The 17,569-nt window shown below is 41.3% G+C and overlaps 1 protein-coding gene across 3 annotated transcripts in view; it reads left to right on the top strand.

Annotated features, from left to right (window-relative positions):
- Nucleotides 1-17,569, top strand: part of SLC1A2 (solute carrier family 1 member 2) — a 134,285-nt gene that overhangs the window by 78,778 nt on the left and 37,938 nt on the right. For all 3 annotated transcript variants that reach the window (XM_089778544.1, XM_075927483.2, XM_075927482.2), the window contains exons 2-3: nucleotides 13,063-13,202; nucleotides 16,394-16,546. In XM_089778544.1, the coding sequence (XP_089634670.1) occupies nucleotides 13,063-13,202; nucleotides 16,394-16,546 (293 nt within the window). The remainder of the gene's footprint in view (nucleotides 1-13,062; nucleotides 13,203-16,393; nucleotides 16,547-17,569) is intronic.

Genomic DNA, 17,569 nt, shown 5'->3' with positions numbered 1-17,569 from the left:
ATCGCATTAGACGATGCTGGCCTAGGGCCTGGCCCAGCAACTGGCGTCACAGAGTTGGGCGTTGGGGTCCGCCAAACCCCCCTGCCAGTTGGCAGGGGGTGATCACACCCCCCAAACTCGCTCACATGGACTCACAAAATATATTATTGATCACCATTTAAGGATCTGCTATGGTAGCAGACAACAGCATGGATCCTTCATGTGTATATATGCCTTTTGTAAGTTCATGCTTTGTTAATCATGAGCCCTCTGATCTCTGACCACTAAAGTCAGTAGGAGCTTTGCTTTCGTGTACCACAGTGTTTCTCAATTTTATTTGGCCACGGAATCCTTTTAAACTCGAAAGAATTTTGCAGAACACCTAATAACAGTCTAATATATGGAGCTGAAAAAGCAGACCACATATAAGTAAGGATAATAATAAACAAATGCTAAACAAGGTCATGAGATCAACATTTAGTTTAACTGCACATATTTAAAAACAAAATCCACATAATATTAATTATTTTTTAAATAATAAAATGTTATTGTAATGGAATTTTCTTGTGAAACCTTATTTTCACTTCGCGGAACCCCAGGGTTCTGTGAAACACCATTTGGGAAACACTGGTGTACCATATAGCTAAAATGTATCTTTCCCAAATTTTCTCCCAACATGCTCTATTTCTTAGTCAAATCCAGCCACCCACTCTCAGCAGCAAGCGATCTTACAAAATATCCTTTTTATGTCTATTTCTTTAAGTAGTGTTGCCTTAAATTCTTTTATCAACTGTGTTCAAAGCTCTTTGTGCCAGGTTCAAAAGCTGGAGGACCTGTGAAAGAATGTGTTTGCTCAGCAGATATCTCCTACCAATTTCACTAAGGTTTCAAACAACAAACAAAAAGGATTTCATTTCAAACTTTGCCAACTCAAGTGGATTGTGAAAGTCTTTTCTGATAATGGCTGCGTCTAGACTGGCATGATTTTGCGGAAATACTTTTAACAGAAAAAGTTTTCAGTTAAAAGTATTTCCGCAAAAGCGTGTCTAGATTGGCATGGATGCTTTTGTGCAAAAAGTGCTTTTGCGCAAAAGCATCCATGACCAGTCTAGACACAATTTTGCGCAAGAAAGCCCCAATCACCATTTTAGCCATCGGGGCTTTTTTGTGCAAAACAGTTCTTCCCTGTCTACACTGGCCCTCTTGCGCAAGTATTCTTGCACAAGAGGGCTTTTTCCAGAGCAGGAGCATGAAAGTATTTGCGCAAGAAGCACTGATTTTGTACATTACAAAGTCAGTGCTCTTGTGCAAATTCAAGCGGCCAGTGTAGACAGCTGGCAAGTTTTTGCGTAAAAGCGGCTGCTTTTGTGCAAAATCTTGCCAGTCTAAACACACCCAATAAGTTTTTAATAGGAAAGTAAAGATGAGTGAGCAAAAGTATCAATTCAGTTTGGAGATGACTACACTTTCACTTGGAAACACTCACATGCACTGTGTGTGCTGCGGGTTACCTTCTTTAGATGTGGGACATTATGCTTGTAGAAAAGATTAAACAAAGAAGAAAGAGCAAGCTCCTAAGCTGAGCCAAAGCGAGCTGATCTTCCCACTAAGAAAAGCAAGTCATGTTTCAAAATGCGGCACTACTAATGCCATCATCTGGGCCAGCTCCAGCCCTGGGTTAAGTGATTTAGCAGAGGTTTGTATTTGGACCATGGTGTATTTGTTCTCATAAACATAACAAGGAATAACATACATAATAATGTCACAATTCAATCAAGGTCTTCAGTGATGGAATAGGGGATTTTTAAAAAATCCTTTAATGCAGACTAATGCTTATCTTCTGCTTTTGTTTTGGTGGGCACGTTTTATTTATGATACTTGCAAAGAGGCATATGACTTAAACCTGACCAATGTGCTTTAGCAGTATATAATCCACTGTTTGATAGCTGGCCAACACATAGCAACAGTGATGCCAAATTAAGCATAGATTTCACAGACACAATAGCATTTCTGCAGCTCAGTTTCCCCTGCAAGGATCATGGGGCTGCATCAGAGGATTTTCCAATACCATAAAGTCATGAAAAAACTTATCTAAAGCATAATATACAGATGGCTATGGTATATATTCCAATTGGGAAAATATATTTGGTTGCAACACATCTTTTTAAAGGATCTGAATTCTTGCCACCCCTTGCAATGCATTGAAACAGCCAGGGGCTTTTTTCAGCTATAGAGTGGCGTTGCACTACAAGCAGATTTTGTGATGCTTGAGCTCTAATTTCTTAGTCACTCATAATTGTTGATCATGGAAGTTAGCCATCTTCTCTAACATCCTGTGAGCAAAGTCACTTTTTTTCTTAGTCATCTTCCTCAAACTTTTATAGCTCTTCTCTTGTATCCTTTATCTTCCACTTGGGATTTGTGAGTCAAGATACGGATGATTGGGAGAGAGCCTTCATACCACTAATAAATATCATAGAGGCCTGTTGCTGAGGACTTAGCTTGGCCTCTCTGATATTTATTAGTGGTAAGATACATCTGACGAAGTGGTTTTGACCCACCAAAGCTTATGCCCAAATAAACTCTAGTAGACTCACAAACCCACAATGTCATTTTTACTGTGATTTTTTTTCAGAGCAGAAGTGCACATTAACTTTGCTCCTCTCAGCCACCAATAGCTGGTGACAAACTGGGAAATTTTCATCATTCTCACATGCCTTATTTTGCCAGTAGAAATATTGAGAGTCAAGAATTCCTCTTCCTTGGCTCACTTTTAAGCAGGAAGGGGTCTGAGCTAGATCTGTGATTGAAGGATGGCATTTACATCATTTGACCACCTCATAAGGTAGTGCATTTGTTAACTGCTATCTAACCTGAGAGATGTTTTAATCCAGAATCCAACAGAGTATACCAAGTTATCTGAAAATGGCTGCTAGAGAATAAACAGAACAGCCTACTGGTTGAAATGACAACTGCTACAAAATTCAGTAAGCCCTCTATTCTTTGTTAACTTTGTTGACTTCTGTGTTCTTTCTAACCTTCAATATTCTAAGGCAATAATCCATGCTTTTGAAAAGCTTTAAGTTTCCCATATAGTCCTCAAATACCTGTCTATTCCCCCCAGAAACTCCATAGGTGCCAAACCTCAAATAAGACTGATTTTTCCAATCATGTTCACCCAGTACTGAGTTTTACACTTGATTGCCTGTTTGACCCAAGTGAACTAGCTCCTTAAATTAAACACAGCCCCCGCTAATTTACTCAGCACTCAGAATCCAGTTTCACTGGCCTCATCACAATCTTTGCTTATAGGCTTCAATTACATTCTAATGTATGTGTGTCCACTCAAGGTTTCTACCATCTATATGAGCGCTCAGATGTTGGCTCAGATATTTTTGAGGAACAGAACCCTTCTCCATGACAGGAGAACTGAGTAATTGTCACTCTCAGCAACAAGCAGTTTATTATCCCTTAACTAGCAAGGCTGGTAATGGCCTAATGAGTCAGAAAAAACCCTCTTTTCCCTAGTTTTAGGTTTATACTCATAAGAACATAAGAACATAAGAACGGCCGTACTGGGTCAGACCAAAGGTCCATCTAGCCCAGTATCCTGTCTGCCGACAATGGCCAGCACCAGGGGCCCCAGAGAGGGTGAACCGAAGACGATCAAGCAATTTGTTTCCTGCCATTCCTTTCCAGCCTCTGACAAACAGAGGCCAAGGACACCATTTTATCCTCTGGATAATAGCCTTTTATGGACCTAACCTCCATGAAATTATCTAGCTTCTCTTTAAACTCTATTATAGTCCTAGCCTTCACAGCCTCCTCTAGCAAGGAGTTCTACAGGTTGACTACACGCTGTGTGAAGAAGAACTTTCTTTTATTAGTTTTAAACCTGCTCCCCATTAATTTCATTTGGTGTCCTCTAGTTCTTCTATTTAGGGAACTAAAAAATAACTTTTCTTTATCGGCCCTCTCCGATACTTACTCATCTTTGTAAATACAAGGAGGAAAGAAATAATTGAAAGTGAGAGCAAATAGAAGCCCTTCAGAGGGGTTGCGGAGGGGGTAGTGAAGGTAGTCATTTTGTATCGGTGCTCGAGTGTCAGAAAATAAAAGAAACTGCCATTTAAAATGTTTAAAAGCTAAAACTTGCCTACAGATCTGCAATAGTGCTTTATATACTGCCCTCTATTTACTGTAGGTAATATCCATAATGCTGCAAATACTGAGATAATCTAACAGAACGTGTTTATTTAGGGCCAGATTTTGCCTGCTCCATAGACAAGTGGATAGTACAGGGGGTGCAACAAGGAACCAGTCCCAAATGTATGTGGCCAAGCAGAATAGCATTCCCTAAGTCTTCTCATTTCCACCACAGCCTCTTTCCATCACAGTGGTAGTGTAAAGGGTAAGTCTACACTACAATCAAAGACGTACCCAAGCTAGCTTTGACCCTCCTGCCTGGAGTAACAGCAGTGAAGCTGCAACAGCACAGACTAGCCACTTGAGTGCAAACTTCCTGTGTTACCATGGTTTCACTGATATTCTTATCCAAGCTAGCTGGAGCAAAGGTAGCTCAGATGTGCCTATGCAGTCACCCCTCTGATTGCAGAGTAGACATACTCTCAGTGTACATGAAAACCAAGTTTCCTGTCTTCACAGAAGCAGGGGGACTGCTCACTTCCCTCTCTTCTGGAGGTGGTCCGTGTACATGACAAACCACAATACACCAGTGAGCAAAACTGCCAGCCACAAAGCTGTGCAGCATTGTGCATTCCACAGAAAAAGGAGGCTGCACTCCCAGGAGCTCACTTGCATATGGAGAAATGGGTGTAAGTGTATCATGTTCAGTCTGTGAGGCTACGTCTACATTGCACAGCTATTTTAGGATACTGGAAGTATCTCGAAATAGCTATTTCATGTCTTTTGAGCAAGCCTGTTATTTTGAAGTATAACAGGCTCACTATTCTGATGTCCCTGTAAACCTCATTCCCTGAGGAGTACAGGGCATTTTGGAATAGTGCTCTATTTCGAAATTTGGCACTTTGTAGACAGTGCCAAATTTCGAAATAAGCTATTTCAAAATTACCTTAAAATATGCTACGCAATTTAGATTAAAGAGATTAAATTAGTAGAAGGTAGACCAGTTTACACCGCTTTACACATCGCCTCTGAATTTGGCCCTTGATATGTCACTTGTGACAGACATGGAAATAATTAATCAAACTAATCTAAACTCCAATACACCAGCTGCAGTGAAGTTACTGAAGGAGTGAATTTTGTCTGATCACGGGGTTCAGCTAAGCAGTTAACAAAGCCACTGCATGCAAAAAGCCCAGAAAAGGAAGTTAAGAGTTCACATACATGAATGATTGTGTTGCTAAAAGAAGTTCTATGCAATCTCTGTGGGTGACTCCATGCTGCAATAAAACACCTGCAGCTAGTCCATGTATGCTTAGACTTGTGTAGCTGAAGCTGAGGGACTAAATTACAATGTAGGCATCCAGGCTCATATTGGAGCTTGGGGTCTGGGGCCCCGGATGTCTACACTGGAATTTTATAGCCTTGCAGTACAAGTCCACTCAGCCGAAAAGCAAAAGCTACTGGTGTTTTATTGCAGTGTAAACATGTCCTGAGTCACAATACTTGCTGATTCATAACTCCCACAGGGAGAACAATAGTAGTGTTTCACACTCGAGTGAACACGCCAGCCATCTTGTTTCTACCCTCTGTCTAGGCTCTACTTGAAGATGGTAACTGGTCCTGAACTGCAAAATTCATGCTTGGATCTGATTGTTTGCAAAGTCTGAAGTTTCCATCTGCACCTGGAATTAAAGTTTGGACCTTTCTTATATATTAGAGCTGGACGAAAAAATAGTTTTTTGATTTTGTAGGAAATGGTGAGATTTTGAAGTTTTTTTCCAAATTGGGACAACAGGTCAAATTCTTAGAATTTTTCACAGAAAGAGTCCAAAATATTTTTTCACCTTATTGAAACATTGTTTTTGACTTTATGGTTTTGGTTTCTATATAATGTAATATAATAATATATAAATTGAAATGTTAGTCAAAACAAAACATTTCAATCTTATCAAAATGAAATACTTTGATCATTTTCCATAAAAATGTTGACAAAAATCAATATTCCCCAGGGAATTTTGATTTTGTCAGATCAATATTTTCTAATAGAAAACTGTTTTGTCAGAAAAGTTTTTGACCAGCTCTACTGTATTTCCATGTAATCACATTTTGAACAGGATTTTGAGTCCTGTACTCTCAAGACACTCTTGACATGGGCTCTTACCTGCTAGGCCTCACCACTTTTCCTCCAAGAAGAAACCTTTACTGGAGGGGCTCCCTTTTCAGATAAAGAGTCTTAACACTCATTTGGCAAATATATTGTTCTGTTAAAAAAAAATATGGACATAAAATGTGCCTGTTCAGTACTTCTATACTGGAGTGATGAGTGCTGTAGAGCAAAGATAAATACTCAGCTGAACTAGTGGTGCTTATTATTTATATACTGCTGGAAACATATGTAGCATTTAAAAACAAACAGAATGAGCTTTGTGCTTTGCAGACTCTTTTCTAATAGGCCCTGTACTGCATATTAGGTTTCTCTGGGTTGTATTGCTGACAGGATGTTCAATACTACAACATCATATAGCAAAAAGGTGAAGTGTCTAGGAAAACAAAGCATTTCCAACTCAGATACGTGTCAGTTTATGGTCTTCTTAATGTACATTCTTGGCAGAGAGTTGAAAATTGAAACTCTAATCAAAAATAGGTCATTAGGACACAAATAATATGGACATTTGCATAAATTCATCTCATTCAAAGCAAGCTCAATGTATGAAGAGTTCACGCTGGCCTAAAATCAGTTAGTGAAAATCTTTTATAAAAAGGGAAATGTGATTTTGATTTTACAGTTCTGTAAACAATGTATTTATTTTACAGTGCTGGGCTCTGATACAAAGTCATGCTGCTGAGGTTGGAATAACATATAGCAGAATTGTGGTAGTATTTTTCTTTGACTTATAGACTGAAAGTTGCTTTTTAGACTCTTACTATGTCTCCTTTTAGAAAAATTTTAACAGAATATATAGCAATGTTTGGCTTTTAAAAAAATTAATATCACAAAAATAATACTTAGAGTTTAAGGCTAGATTGAGCCTTTATGGAAAGCTCATTTATGAGGTAGCATGTACCGCTCCAGATGGTGCTCTTTACTATATTTGACCAGGTCAGTGAAATTGAAACATTACACACAAATTCTCACCTTTTCATCCAAAGTCAAAACTTGGTATGACTTTTAGGAAGCTTTCATTTTCTTTTTGGTGGGAAAAATTCCACTTTTTCTCACTTTTTAATTTTTCTTCCTTCTCTAGCTCAGAAAACAGAGAAAATATTTTTTCCCCTACCACCCAAACAAACAGTTCTATAAAATAATTAAAAAGCATAATTTTGTCAAAGTGAGAAAAATGTTTCTTTCACTTTAATTCTAGATATTCCGGAAACATTTGCCAGTAAATTGCAAGACCACCATGTCATGCTGTCATTGAACTAAGGGCATAATCTAAAATGGGTCTCAGAGTGCTTTTCAGTCTCTACTTTTATAATGGAGGAAATCACCCACTGAAACAAAACTACCTTTGAGGTAGAAACACAGCTGCAACTATGTGTTCGCACATCACTCTTCAAAGCATAGTGAAGAATACCCTGTCTAGGAACATATGGAAGAAAACAAGCAGGCAGAAAGACTTTTCTAACTCAGTGAAATATTTTGAGATACAAGTGCTGTCGAGCTGCTACGTATTATGACAGATGACAGTACAAGGAGCAATGGTCTCCAGTTGCACTGCGGGAGGTCTAGGTTGGATATTAGGAAAAACTATTTCACTGGGAGGGTGGTGAAGCACTGGAATGGGTTACCTAGGGAGGTGGTGGAATCTCCATCCCCAGCGGCTTTTAAGTCCCATCTTGATAAAGTCCTGGCTGGGATAATGTAGTTGGGATTAGGCCTGCTTCGGGCAGAGGGCTGGACTCGATGACCTCCTGAGGTCTCTTCCAGCCCCAGGATTCTATGATTCTAAGGTTGTTACTGATAATAACAAATACCTGAACAGGAATTTAATGAGGAAATTGATCCTACTACTTCTACTCCCATGCAAAGTGCTATGGTGGATCTTTGCTGACCATAACTGATTTCGTCTCAGGTTATGTCTACATGATTCAGCGTTTAGTCACAAGGCTGTGTCAACACAGCCCTGTTGCTAAAGGTCAGTATGTGTACTTCCACCTCAAAACCTGTGGATGACAAAAGTTTTGTCAAGCAAGTGCACATGTAGACATAGCCTCAGTATCAAGTCTGATTAAAAATTTCAGTATATTAGCTAGTACCACTCTGCTGGGGTATTCATTCTGTTCTGTGCTAAGAGACACTACCTCCCTTACCTTCACTAACTGGGGGTATGTCTACACTACAGAGTTAGTTCGAACTAACTTAGTTCGAATTAGTTAATTCGAACTAAGCTAATTCGAACTAACGCGTCTAGAACTAAAAACTAGTTCGAATTAGCGTTTTGCTAATTCGAACTAGCATGTCCACATTAAGTGGACCCTGAACAGGGCTTAAGGATGGCCAGAAGCAGTGCCGGCAGGGCATCAGAGGAGGACTTAGAGCGTGGAGATGCTGTCTCAGGCTAGCCGAGGGCTGTGCTTAAAGGGACCTGACCCCCTCCCCGGACAGACAGTCCTCAGGGGTGCCCCGCTTGAAAACCAGTCCTGGCTTGGAGTGCCCGGAGTGCCCACACTGGGCACATCACACCACTCGGCCATCAGCCCGGCTGCACTTGCCGCAGGCTGCAATCTGGGGAGAGGGGGCAATTGGGGGGCTGCAGGAGAGGTTCCACCCCCAGAAGCCCGCAGAGCCAGCCCAGTCCTCCCCATCGGGGGCTCATACCCCATTCCTCCCTCACCTCCTTCCACTTACCCTTCCCTAGCCCCTTTTCTTGATGTACAAAATAAAGGACAATTGTGTTCAAAAATGGAATCTGTCTTTATTGAACAAAACTGGGGGAGACTGGGAAAAGGAGGTGGGAGAGGGGAAGAGAGAGGCTGGGAGAGGGGAGGGCAACTACAATGATCAGGGGTTGGGAACAGGTCCCATATGAAGAGAGGCTAAAGAGACTGGGACTTTTCAGCTTAGAAAAGAGGAGATGGAGGGGGGATATGATAGAGGTCTATAAAAGCAGGAGTTGGCAGACAGGCTACTGGGCTAGATGGACCTTTGGTCTGACCCAGAACGGCCATTGTAAGCTCAGGGCTCAGGGTTGGGGGTCTCAGTGGAGCACCTTGATTTTCATGCACACCTGTTCCTGGGTGGCCAGGCTGGCAGCTCTCCTGCCCAAGCCGGCCACTTTCCTGTGCCTAGTGCGGAGATCGTGGATGAGGTCCACGATGTCCGCACTAGCCCAGGCGGGTGCCCGCCTCTTGCGGTCCCGGGCAAGCTCCCGGGAGCCGCCAGCCTGGTCCCAGGAAGAGGGGGTGGGCTGGGGGACATCGGGTGGGTGGCTCTGTGCCGTGCCAGGTGCAGGGTCTGCTGGCTGGGTGCTGGCAGGCTTGCACCTGGCACGGGCACCATAGCCAGCCCATGCCCCTTTAAGGGGTCCGGGGCCGGGAGGGGGGCATAGAGTTTCCCTGGTGTTGGCCAGAGTGGCCACCAGGGAAACCTGGGGAGGGCTAGCCTCCCACTAGTTTGAATTAAGGGGCTACACACCCCTTAATTCGAACTAGTAAGTTCGAACTAGGCTTAATCCTCATAAAATGAGGTTTTCCTAGTTCGAACTAAGCGCTCCGCTAGTTCGATTCAAATTCGAACTAGCGGAGCTCTAGTGTAGCGGCTATGAATGTTAGTTCGAACTAACGTCCGTTAGTTCGAACTAACATTGTAGTGTAGACATACCCTAGTTGGTTTTCAAGGGACTGTGTGCCAGAATTGCCTTTTTGAGAGAAGCTGTTGGCAAACACTGGCACACTTTCTTTCTAATTCCAGATATTTATGGACATCACCAGCTTTTAGCTGGTGATGGGCTTTAACCGAAACTCCCACGTGAACATTCAGACCCAAACTTTGCAAGTACTCTCCTGTCATCTGAAGAAGTGGGTTGTGTCCACAAAAGCTCATGATACCATCTACATGTTTTGTTAACCTTTAAGGTGCTACTAGACTATTTGTTGTTTTTTAAGTTTTTCCTGTTACAGATGAATTTGGTTACCCCTCTGAAGCTTTTGCAAGTAGGGTTCATCTTTAGTCTCAACTGCATTTTCAAATGGAACGTGTGACTCACTTCTACCCCACACCACATGTTCTATCACCATATAGTCCTGTGAAATATAGAAGATAAGTTATCAGAAAACTTTAGGCAAGATCAAAATGAAAAGATCCCCCATATCGTTACAAATTAGAGGCTGCTCAGCACCTCAGAGAAGTTCTCTGTAGTTAGCAAGATCAAGTCCTACTTTAGTATCATATACTTCACTTGAGTTGTTTGTGATGTATTCAGAAGACAAACTTGTGTGTATATTAGGTCTTAGAGGGTGCAAGTGTGACTGCCACATGCATAGAGTCTGGAAATTCTTACCAATATGTTTTTTATAAGTCAGGACTATCATTGTTTCTAAAATTTGTTAGCTGTAAATGTTAAAAGCAGTGGTGCTAGATGGCCATAGGCATGTAACAAAACAGGCCACAAAAGATAATGATCTAGGCTTTTGAATTTTTAACATTGCTGCTAGCAGTGAGATTTTTATCAACATGCCAGAGACAGAAAATATTGCTTCAGTGCTTTCAGTGTGCTGCAGTTAGTACACCACATCTCAGTACAAACCATAGACTGTGTAGTTCATGATAAAAATCACAACTCAAGAGCAGTGTTCAATTTTTGTAATCTTTCTCCCGTTACTTGGGAACCAAACATCTGTTCTCTCCGTAAATCATAGCATTTTCATTGACTAACAGACTGCGTTATTTGTTTGTTCAATTTCTGGGGCTCCATTTTTACCTTGTAAATGATATTTGGCCTTGCAGAGTGACTTGGGACTTTAATGCATATATAATCTGCCCTCGCACAAATATATGAAACTTCTGTGGAAATCAGTGGAAGATGCACACATTCAATTGAGAGCAGAACTTGACCCATTATGGACCCTAATGATCTATCCTCTTTAGATTGAGAAGTAGTACCATGCATGAGGAGGCCTATTTATTTTAATGGGCTCTTAGGGTTACATCTACATTGCATGCTTATTTCGAAATATGCTATTCCAGAATAGTTATTCTAAAAAAAGCTTATTTCGAAATAGTAGGTCCATACTACAGGGAAGCCTCAAAATTAGTCCAAGGCAGGCTTCTCTAATGTAGACGTGCTATCTGGGGAGGAATAACTTAGAATGGCTCTGGTGAGGAGCTATTTCAAAATAGTAGCAGTGGAACATCTACACCTGCCTTATTTCGAAATAACTATTTTGGAATAGGCGTTATTCCTCGTAGAATGAGATTTACAGGTTTCAGAATAAGCCGTCTGTTATTTCAAAATTATTTGGAAATAACAGAATGGCTGTGTAGATGCTCACATTGTTATTTTGAAATAATGCTAGTTATCTCGAAATAACGATGCAGTGTAGACACACCCCAAATTGGTGTGTAAGGTACTACTCACTGTGAACAAGAGCATCAGGATGAGAACCATAGTACATACATAATTGGCTATTTTGAAATGTTAGATAAATCAAAGGACTATTGGTCTCAGTTCTTCCCTGTGCCTGAGCTGGGTTCAGCACAGCAGAGTTGAGAGCAATGAAGAGCTCCCTGATTTGGCGCTGCCTCACCTGCTGTTAGAGCAGCAGAAGAGAAATAGGTGTGGTAGTGCTCTCCTCCACCATGACCCCCCTCTTGGAATTCCACCTGCCTTCCTGACACATTTCCTATGCTGGCTGTTCAAACTTCACCACGGAAAGTCTGCACTGGAAGGTTACACCAAGGATCTAGTCACTTAGCATCACTCAAGCATTTCAAAATGACCAGAGAATAAGGGGAATCTGCCTCATTGCCCGTAACTCCAGCACTGCTACAACCTTTGCATATTGAGATAGCATATCCTGTCTGCTCTATATAGACCTATGTTTTCCTTTGAATATTTTAGAGCTACATTCTTCCTCGTCTTGCACCGATGCTTTCTAGCATATCTATTTGGAAATTGGGCAGGATGTTGCTACTCATTATCTGAGCACAGAGACAGCATAGCTAGAGTGCTGCTTCCTCCCAGACAGTTAAATAGATCCCCACATCCCCTAAGAGGGAGCACATGCTGCGCTTTCTGTTGTCAGTGTGAGAATCACTGCTCCTTGTGCTCCTCTTTGTATCATTCAACTATATCTGCTCTGCACACTCAGAGTGCATCTACTCAGCACCGTAACTCAAAATAAGACACACAGTTTGAGCTACATAAATTGTGTATCTTATTTCAATTATATTTTGAAATAAAGTGCTATTCCGAAACATCCCTTACTCCTCAAAGAATGACGTTTACAGGGACGTTGGATTAGCGAGCCTGAAATAATGGGCTGCTTCAATAGACATGGAATAGCTATTTCAGAAAACTTCCGGTTTCCCAAAATAGCACTGCAGTGTAGACAGATCCTCAGAGCCCAGCTGCATGGGCACATTCTCCTGAATTTGCCCTGCACACTCAGAACCCTGCAGTTTGGGCACTGAACACCACAGTGAACCATAGACAGAGCTTAGGCCTTGCCTCCCTCCTCCAGTGAGGATACCACAGAACTTTAAGTTTTTGTGTATTTGGCCATGTTTGTAGGGAACATCACTGACAATACCAGACTCTTCTGAACTGGTTGTGTGCCTTTTGGGAATCCACCTCTATAAAGGCTGGAACAATCCATGTTTTGCTCTCAGAATCAGAGTTGCCAGACCCACGTGACAATGGTCTTCAACTGTTTTCTCCCAGTTTCTTCTGGAACCTGGTACTATAGCTGCTTACATGGTGTTCATTTTTCTTCTAGTTCCAACAATATGCCTAAGCAGGTAGAGGTGCGGATGCATGAAAGCCACCTGAGCCCTGTGGAGACAAGACGCAAGAATATATGCCTGCGGTTCTGTCAATCACTCAGAAAAAACCTGCTCCTGTCTCTTACTGTATTTGGTAAGATATATCCCACTTGTATGCATTGTATGCATCCTATGTTTCTTTTGATTTGTCTATCTAATACCACAGGCAGTGATTGTGTTCTGTAAGGGCAAACTTTTAGGCAATCTTAACTGAGCAGTCAAGGAGTGAATAGGCCATGGAGACTGAATTTTCCCTTCCCCTCAGTAAGCCTGGAAAAGTCACATGGATGGAGTAGCACGAAGGAATCCTGCAGGGTTGATGTACATGTTGCATGTCTTTTGTGGAAGTAATAGGATTTAAGTGTCATTTCTCACCACCACTGAAGGAAACTGAGATTTTCTTTTTTATTCAGTCGCTTTAAAAATATAAAAACAACCCATTTATCCGATCCCTTACACTTTCCATCTCTCAGCCTGTCTGAGGGTGAGTCTACACAGCAGGGCTTAGCTCAATTTGTGTAGTTTATTTTGGTTAAGTCAACTGCATATTTTATTTCAAAATTGGGAGCATCTACACAGCACTTATTTCGAAATAGGGCACTCTTCCTCTGACTTCCCTTACTCCTTGTACAATGATGGTTATAGGAGTCAGAGTAAGAAGATCTCCAACTTGACAGTATTTTGACACTATTTTGAATGAACTGCCTGCTGTGTAGTCTCAGACTAAGTTATTTTGGAATAGAGCGAGTTATTTTAAAATAGTGTTGCGGTGTAGATGTACACAGATGCAAGCTTTATCTCCTATGTCTCTCTTGCTGCAGATACTGGACTCAGTGACCCAGTGTGTTGAAATAGTGTTTTCTTGTTTTGACACCTTTCATATCTGGATCAGTTAGAACCATCTCTTTGTGATTCACTGACCCTGTATATACTTACTTTTTTCAAATGCATTGAATTCACAGACCCACTCCATTTTTCATACCTTGAATGACCAGCTGCAGTTTTAGTATAAAAGTAGTACAGTTTTCAACTGTTACAAACTGAAACTGTCTGGACAAGAAGTTTGGGTTTGGACTAGTTCCTCAAAGTTGCCTGATCCCCTTTCCCAAGATCCTTTCCCGGGATCATGATTATACAAATAAGTTTCTCTCTCAAACAACCCGTTATCATTATAGAACCATAAGTTATTCCAATGATAGTTTCAAAACAATTCAGGATTTCTTATGTTGTCTTATTACAGTGCAGATTGTGCACTGGGGCTAAGGTGAAAACATACAGTCACAGTGCAAAAAGAAACACAAGTATTTTAAAGATGTTCTTAGATTTCAAGCTACTTTGGGCAGGGACTATCTTTCTGTTCTCTGCTTACATAGCACTGGAACAATGGGATGCTGGTCCAAACCCAGGGCTCCAAGATACTACTGCAATACGAATAAATAATTGTAGTAATTAATGAAAGGAATTGTTTAGGATGATCTATGGTAGTGTGATAAAAGGGGATAGAATTCAGCAATGAAAAGTTTAGTCTGAATATTGAAAAAAGTTATTTAACAGTAATATGTGCAGGATTATGAAATAGTCTCTTAAGGGTAGACCCATTGCCTTAGCAATATGAGATTGGAATAGATGAAAAGATGTTATGTGTTTTACTCTGCTTCAGGGAGCAATCCTAAAAGTTCAATCGAATAGATCTTTTCTGCTCTCTTGCGCTACTGCAAACTGGATCCTAATAGCAATTCATTCAGATAGCTCAATCTTATTATTACATGCATTGGTAATGAGAGGCTGAACGTATATTCTTCACAAAGTCTTGACAGCTTTCCCATCAGATCTCTGCCTGAGCTGTGATATTGTTTGCTAATTCTTCTCTAGGAAGAGAGCTTAAAGCAAATATATATATGCTTGCTAAGACAAACTAATTGTGGTTTTGAAATGGTGCTGTTCTGGTGGTGAAAGCATAGCACTGGTACTCAGGACTGATGAGTTGTTTTGCTGGTTCTTCTACTGACTGCTTATATGGCCTTGAGCAGTTGACTTCACCTTGCGGTGCATCAGTTCAGCCATCTGCACAGTGATTATATTAATTATAATAACCTTCCTCTCAGGGCATTTTAAGGCTTAATTAATATTTGCAAAAATCTGTGGGTTTATCCGATGAAAGATAGCACTGAATGTAGTAGGATCATTCTGAAACCATTTTCCTTGAAGATTGTTCTTCTGTGTGGTGAATAAAGATACAAGTTTCCATTCTGCGCCACACTCGTAAGGCCTCAAATCGAGTATTGTGTCCATTTCTGGATACCATGGTTCAGGAAAGATGTGGAAAAACTAGGCAAAGTCCAGAAGTGAATAACCAAAATGATTAAAGGTCTAAAAAATATGACCTAAGAGGAAAAATTGAAAAAATCTGGGTTTGTTTAGTACGGAGAAGTCTGGGGCGAGTGATGATAACAGTTTTCAAGTACATAAAATAGGGTTACAAGGAGGAGGGTGACAGGGCCACCTCTGAGGGAAGAGAGGCAAAAGTAGCAGGGCCCAGGGATACGAAAGGATCTAAGGCTCCAGATCACTGCCACTGCTGCCTTTAAATCACTGCCGGCACCATGGGCAGCACTGAGGGCTGGCTGGGGGAGGTGTAGCATGGTTCAAGCAGTGCTGGCTGCCCCAGCTCCTCCGTTCTGCCTGAGGCCCTGTCCTTTCTGGGGAGGGCTTAGAGCTGAGCCCTATCTACATTGCCCAGGGCCTGTCAAAGTCTATCACCAGCCCTGAAGGTGAAAGATGATTCTTGTTAAGCTCTGAGAATAAGCTAAGAAGCAAGGGGCTGAAACCGCATTTCCAAGTTTAAATCACTGCCACAGCACTGCTTTAATGCAGCAGTGTGGTCATGGCACAGGGTTCCTCCAGCTCTCTAGCTGAACAACCTCTATGAGGGGAGTAGCGAACAGCGCTGGGAGTGCAGCCATTGGGATCCTGTTTACACTGGCATTTGGGGTGTCCATGTTTTTTCACACTCCTGACTGAGAAACTTGCCAGTGTAGAGAATACCTTAATGTCAGGGTAGTTAAGTACTGGAATAAATTGCCTAAGGAGGTTATGGAATTTCTGTTACAGGAAGTTTTTAAGAACAGTTAGACATACACCTGTCATGAACGGACTAGTTATTATGTTGTCCTGCCTTGAGCGTAGGGGAGAAGACTAGACAACCTGTTGAGGTCCCTGTCAGTCCTATACTTCTATGATTCTATGATTCCTTTCCCCACCCTTCCTTTTTAATTCTCCTTTCAGGTGTCATCATGGGTGCAGTATGTGGCGGCCTTCTTCGCCTGGCAACTCCCATTGATCCTGACATAATCATGTTAATAGCCTTCCCAGGAGATATCCTTATGAGGATGTTAAAAATGTTGATCTTACCTTTAATTATATCCAGTTTAATCACAGGTAAGCTATTAGCAATCAAGGTTTTAAAATGCTAGCTAAATACACTGCATGGCTTCTCCTTTTGTGAAAAAGGAAGAATAGTGGTGTGATACAGTGAGTTTTTTGCAACTAATAATAGCTCATTTATATTTCATGGGCCAAACCCATGTCTGGTATAAATTCACTGATTTCAGTAGTTGATGCTGCTAGCCAATTTTGGTCCAAACAAATATGTGCAGCTCTCTTGAATGCCACCATTTCCCTTTTATACTATCTCACCCACATCCTCAAGTGGGATTTGTACGAATGGCAGCACAGGTCGGAAAAGCATGGATCGCTCAAAGCTGTATGTCATCCTTGAAATGATCAGCTTCCAGGAAATAAAGGATAAAAGGGGATCACTTTGTCCTAATGAACATAATTTCTCCACAACACCCATCAATCCCTTAAGGATCCAACTGAATACAGTCTTAGCTATTTCTCCACAGATAAAAGGAGTTTTAAACGTAGGCTACGTTTAGATTGCATCCCTTTTCCGGAAAAGGGATGCAAATTAGACGTATCGCAATTGCTAATGAAGCGGCGATTTAAATCTTCCCCGCTTCATTAACATAAAAATGGCTGCCGCTTTTTTTCGGCACGGAGCTTTGCCGGAAAAAAGCGCCATTCTAGATGCGGATCTTTCGGAAAATACAGCCTTTTCCAAAAGATCCCTTATTCCTCTTAAAATAAGGGATAAGGAATCTTTCGAAAAAGGCTTTATTTTCCGAAAGATCCTCATCTAGACTGGCGCTTTTTCCGGCAAAGCTCCGTGCCAAAAAAAAGCGGCAGCCATTTTTATGCTAATGAAGCAGGGGAGATTTAAATCCCCACTTCATTAGCAATTGCGATACGTCTAATTTGCATCCCTTTTCCGAAAAAGGGATGCAATCTAGACGTAGCTGTGTTGTTCAGATGGGAGAAAATTTGGAGGTTCTTTAGGGCACCATCTATATTGTGTAGCATTCCTAAGGGAGGAAAAACCTCTAAAGATAGTCACTAAAG

Source organism: Pelodiscus sinensis, chromosome 5 (assembly GCF_052426305.1).
Source record: "Pelodiscus sinensis isolate ZL-2025 chromosome 5, ASM5242630v1, whole genome shotgun sequence".
Classification (NCBI taxonomy): Eukaryota; Metazoa; Chordata; order Testudines; family Trionychidae; genus Pelodiscus; species Pelodiscus sinensis.
Note: the sequence above shows the minus strand (reverse complement) of the source record. Positions and strands in the feature narration are given on the sequence as shown.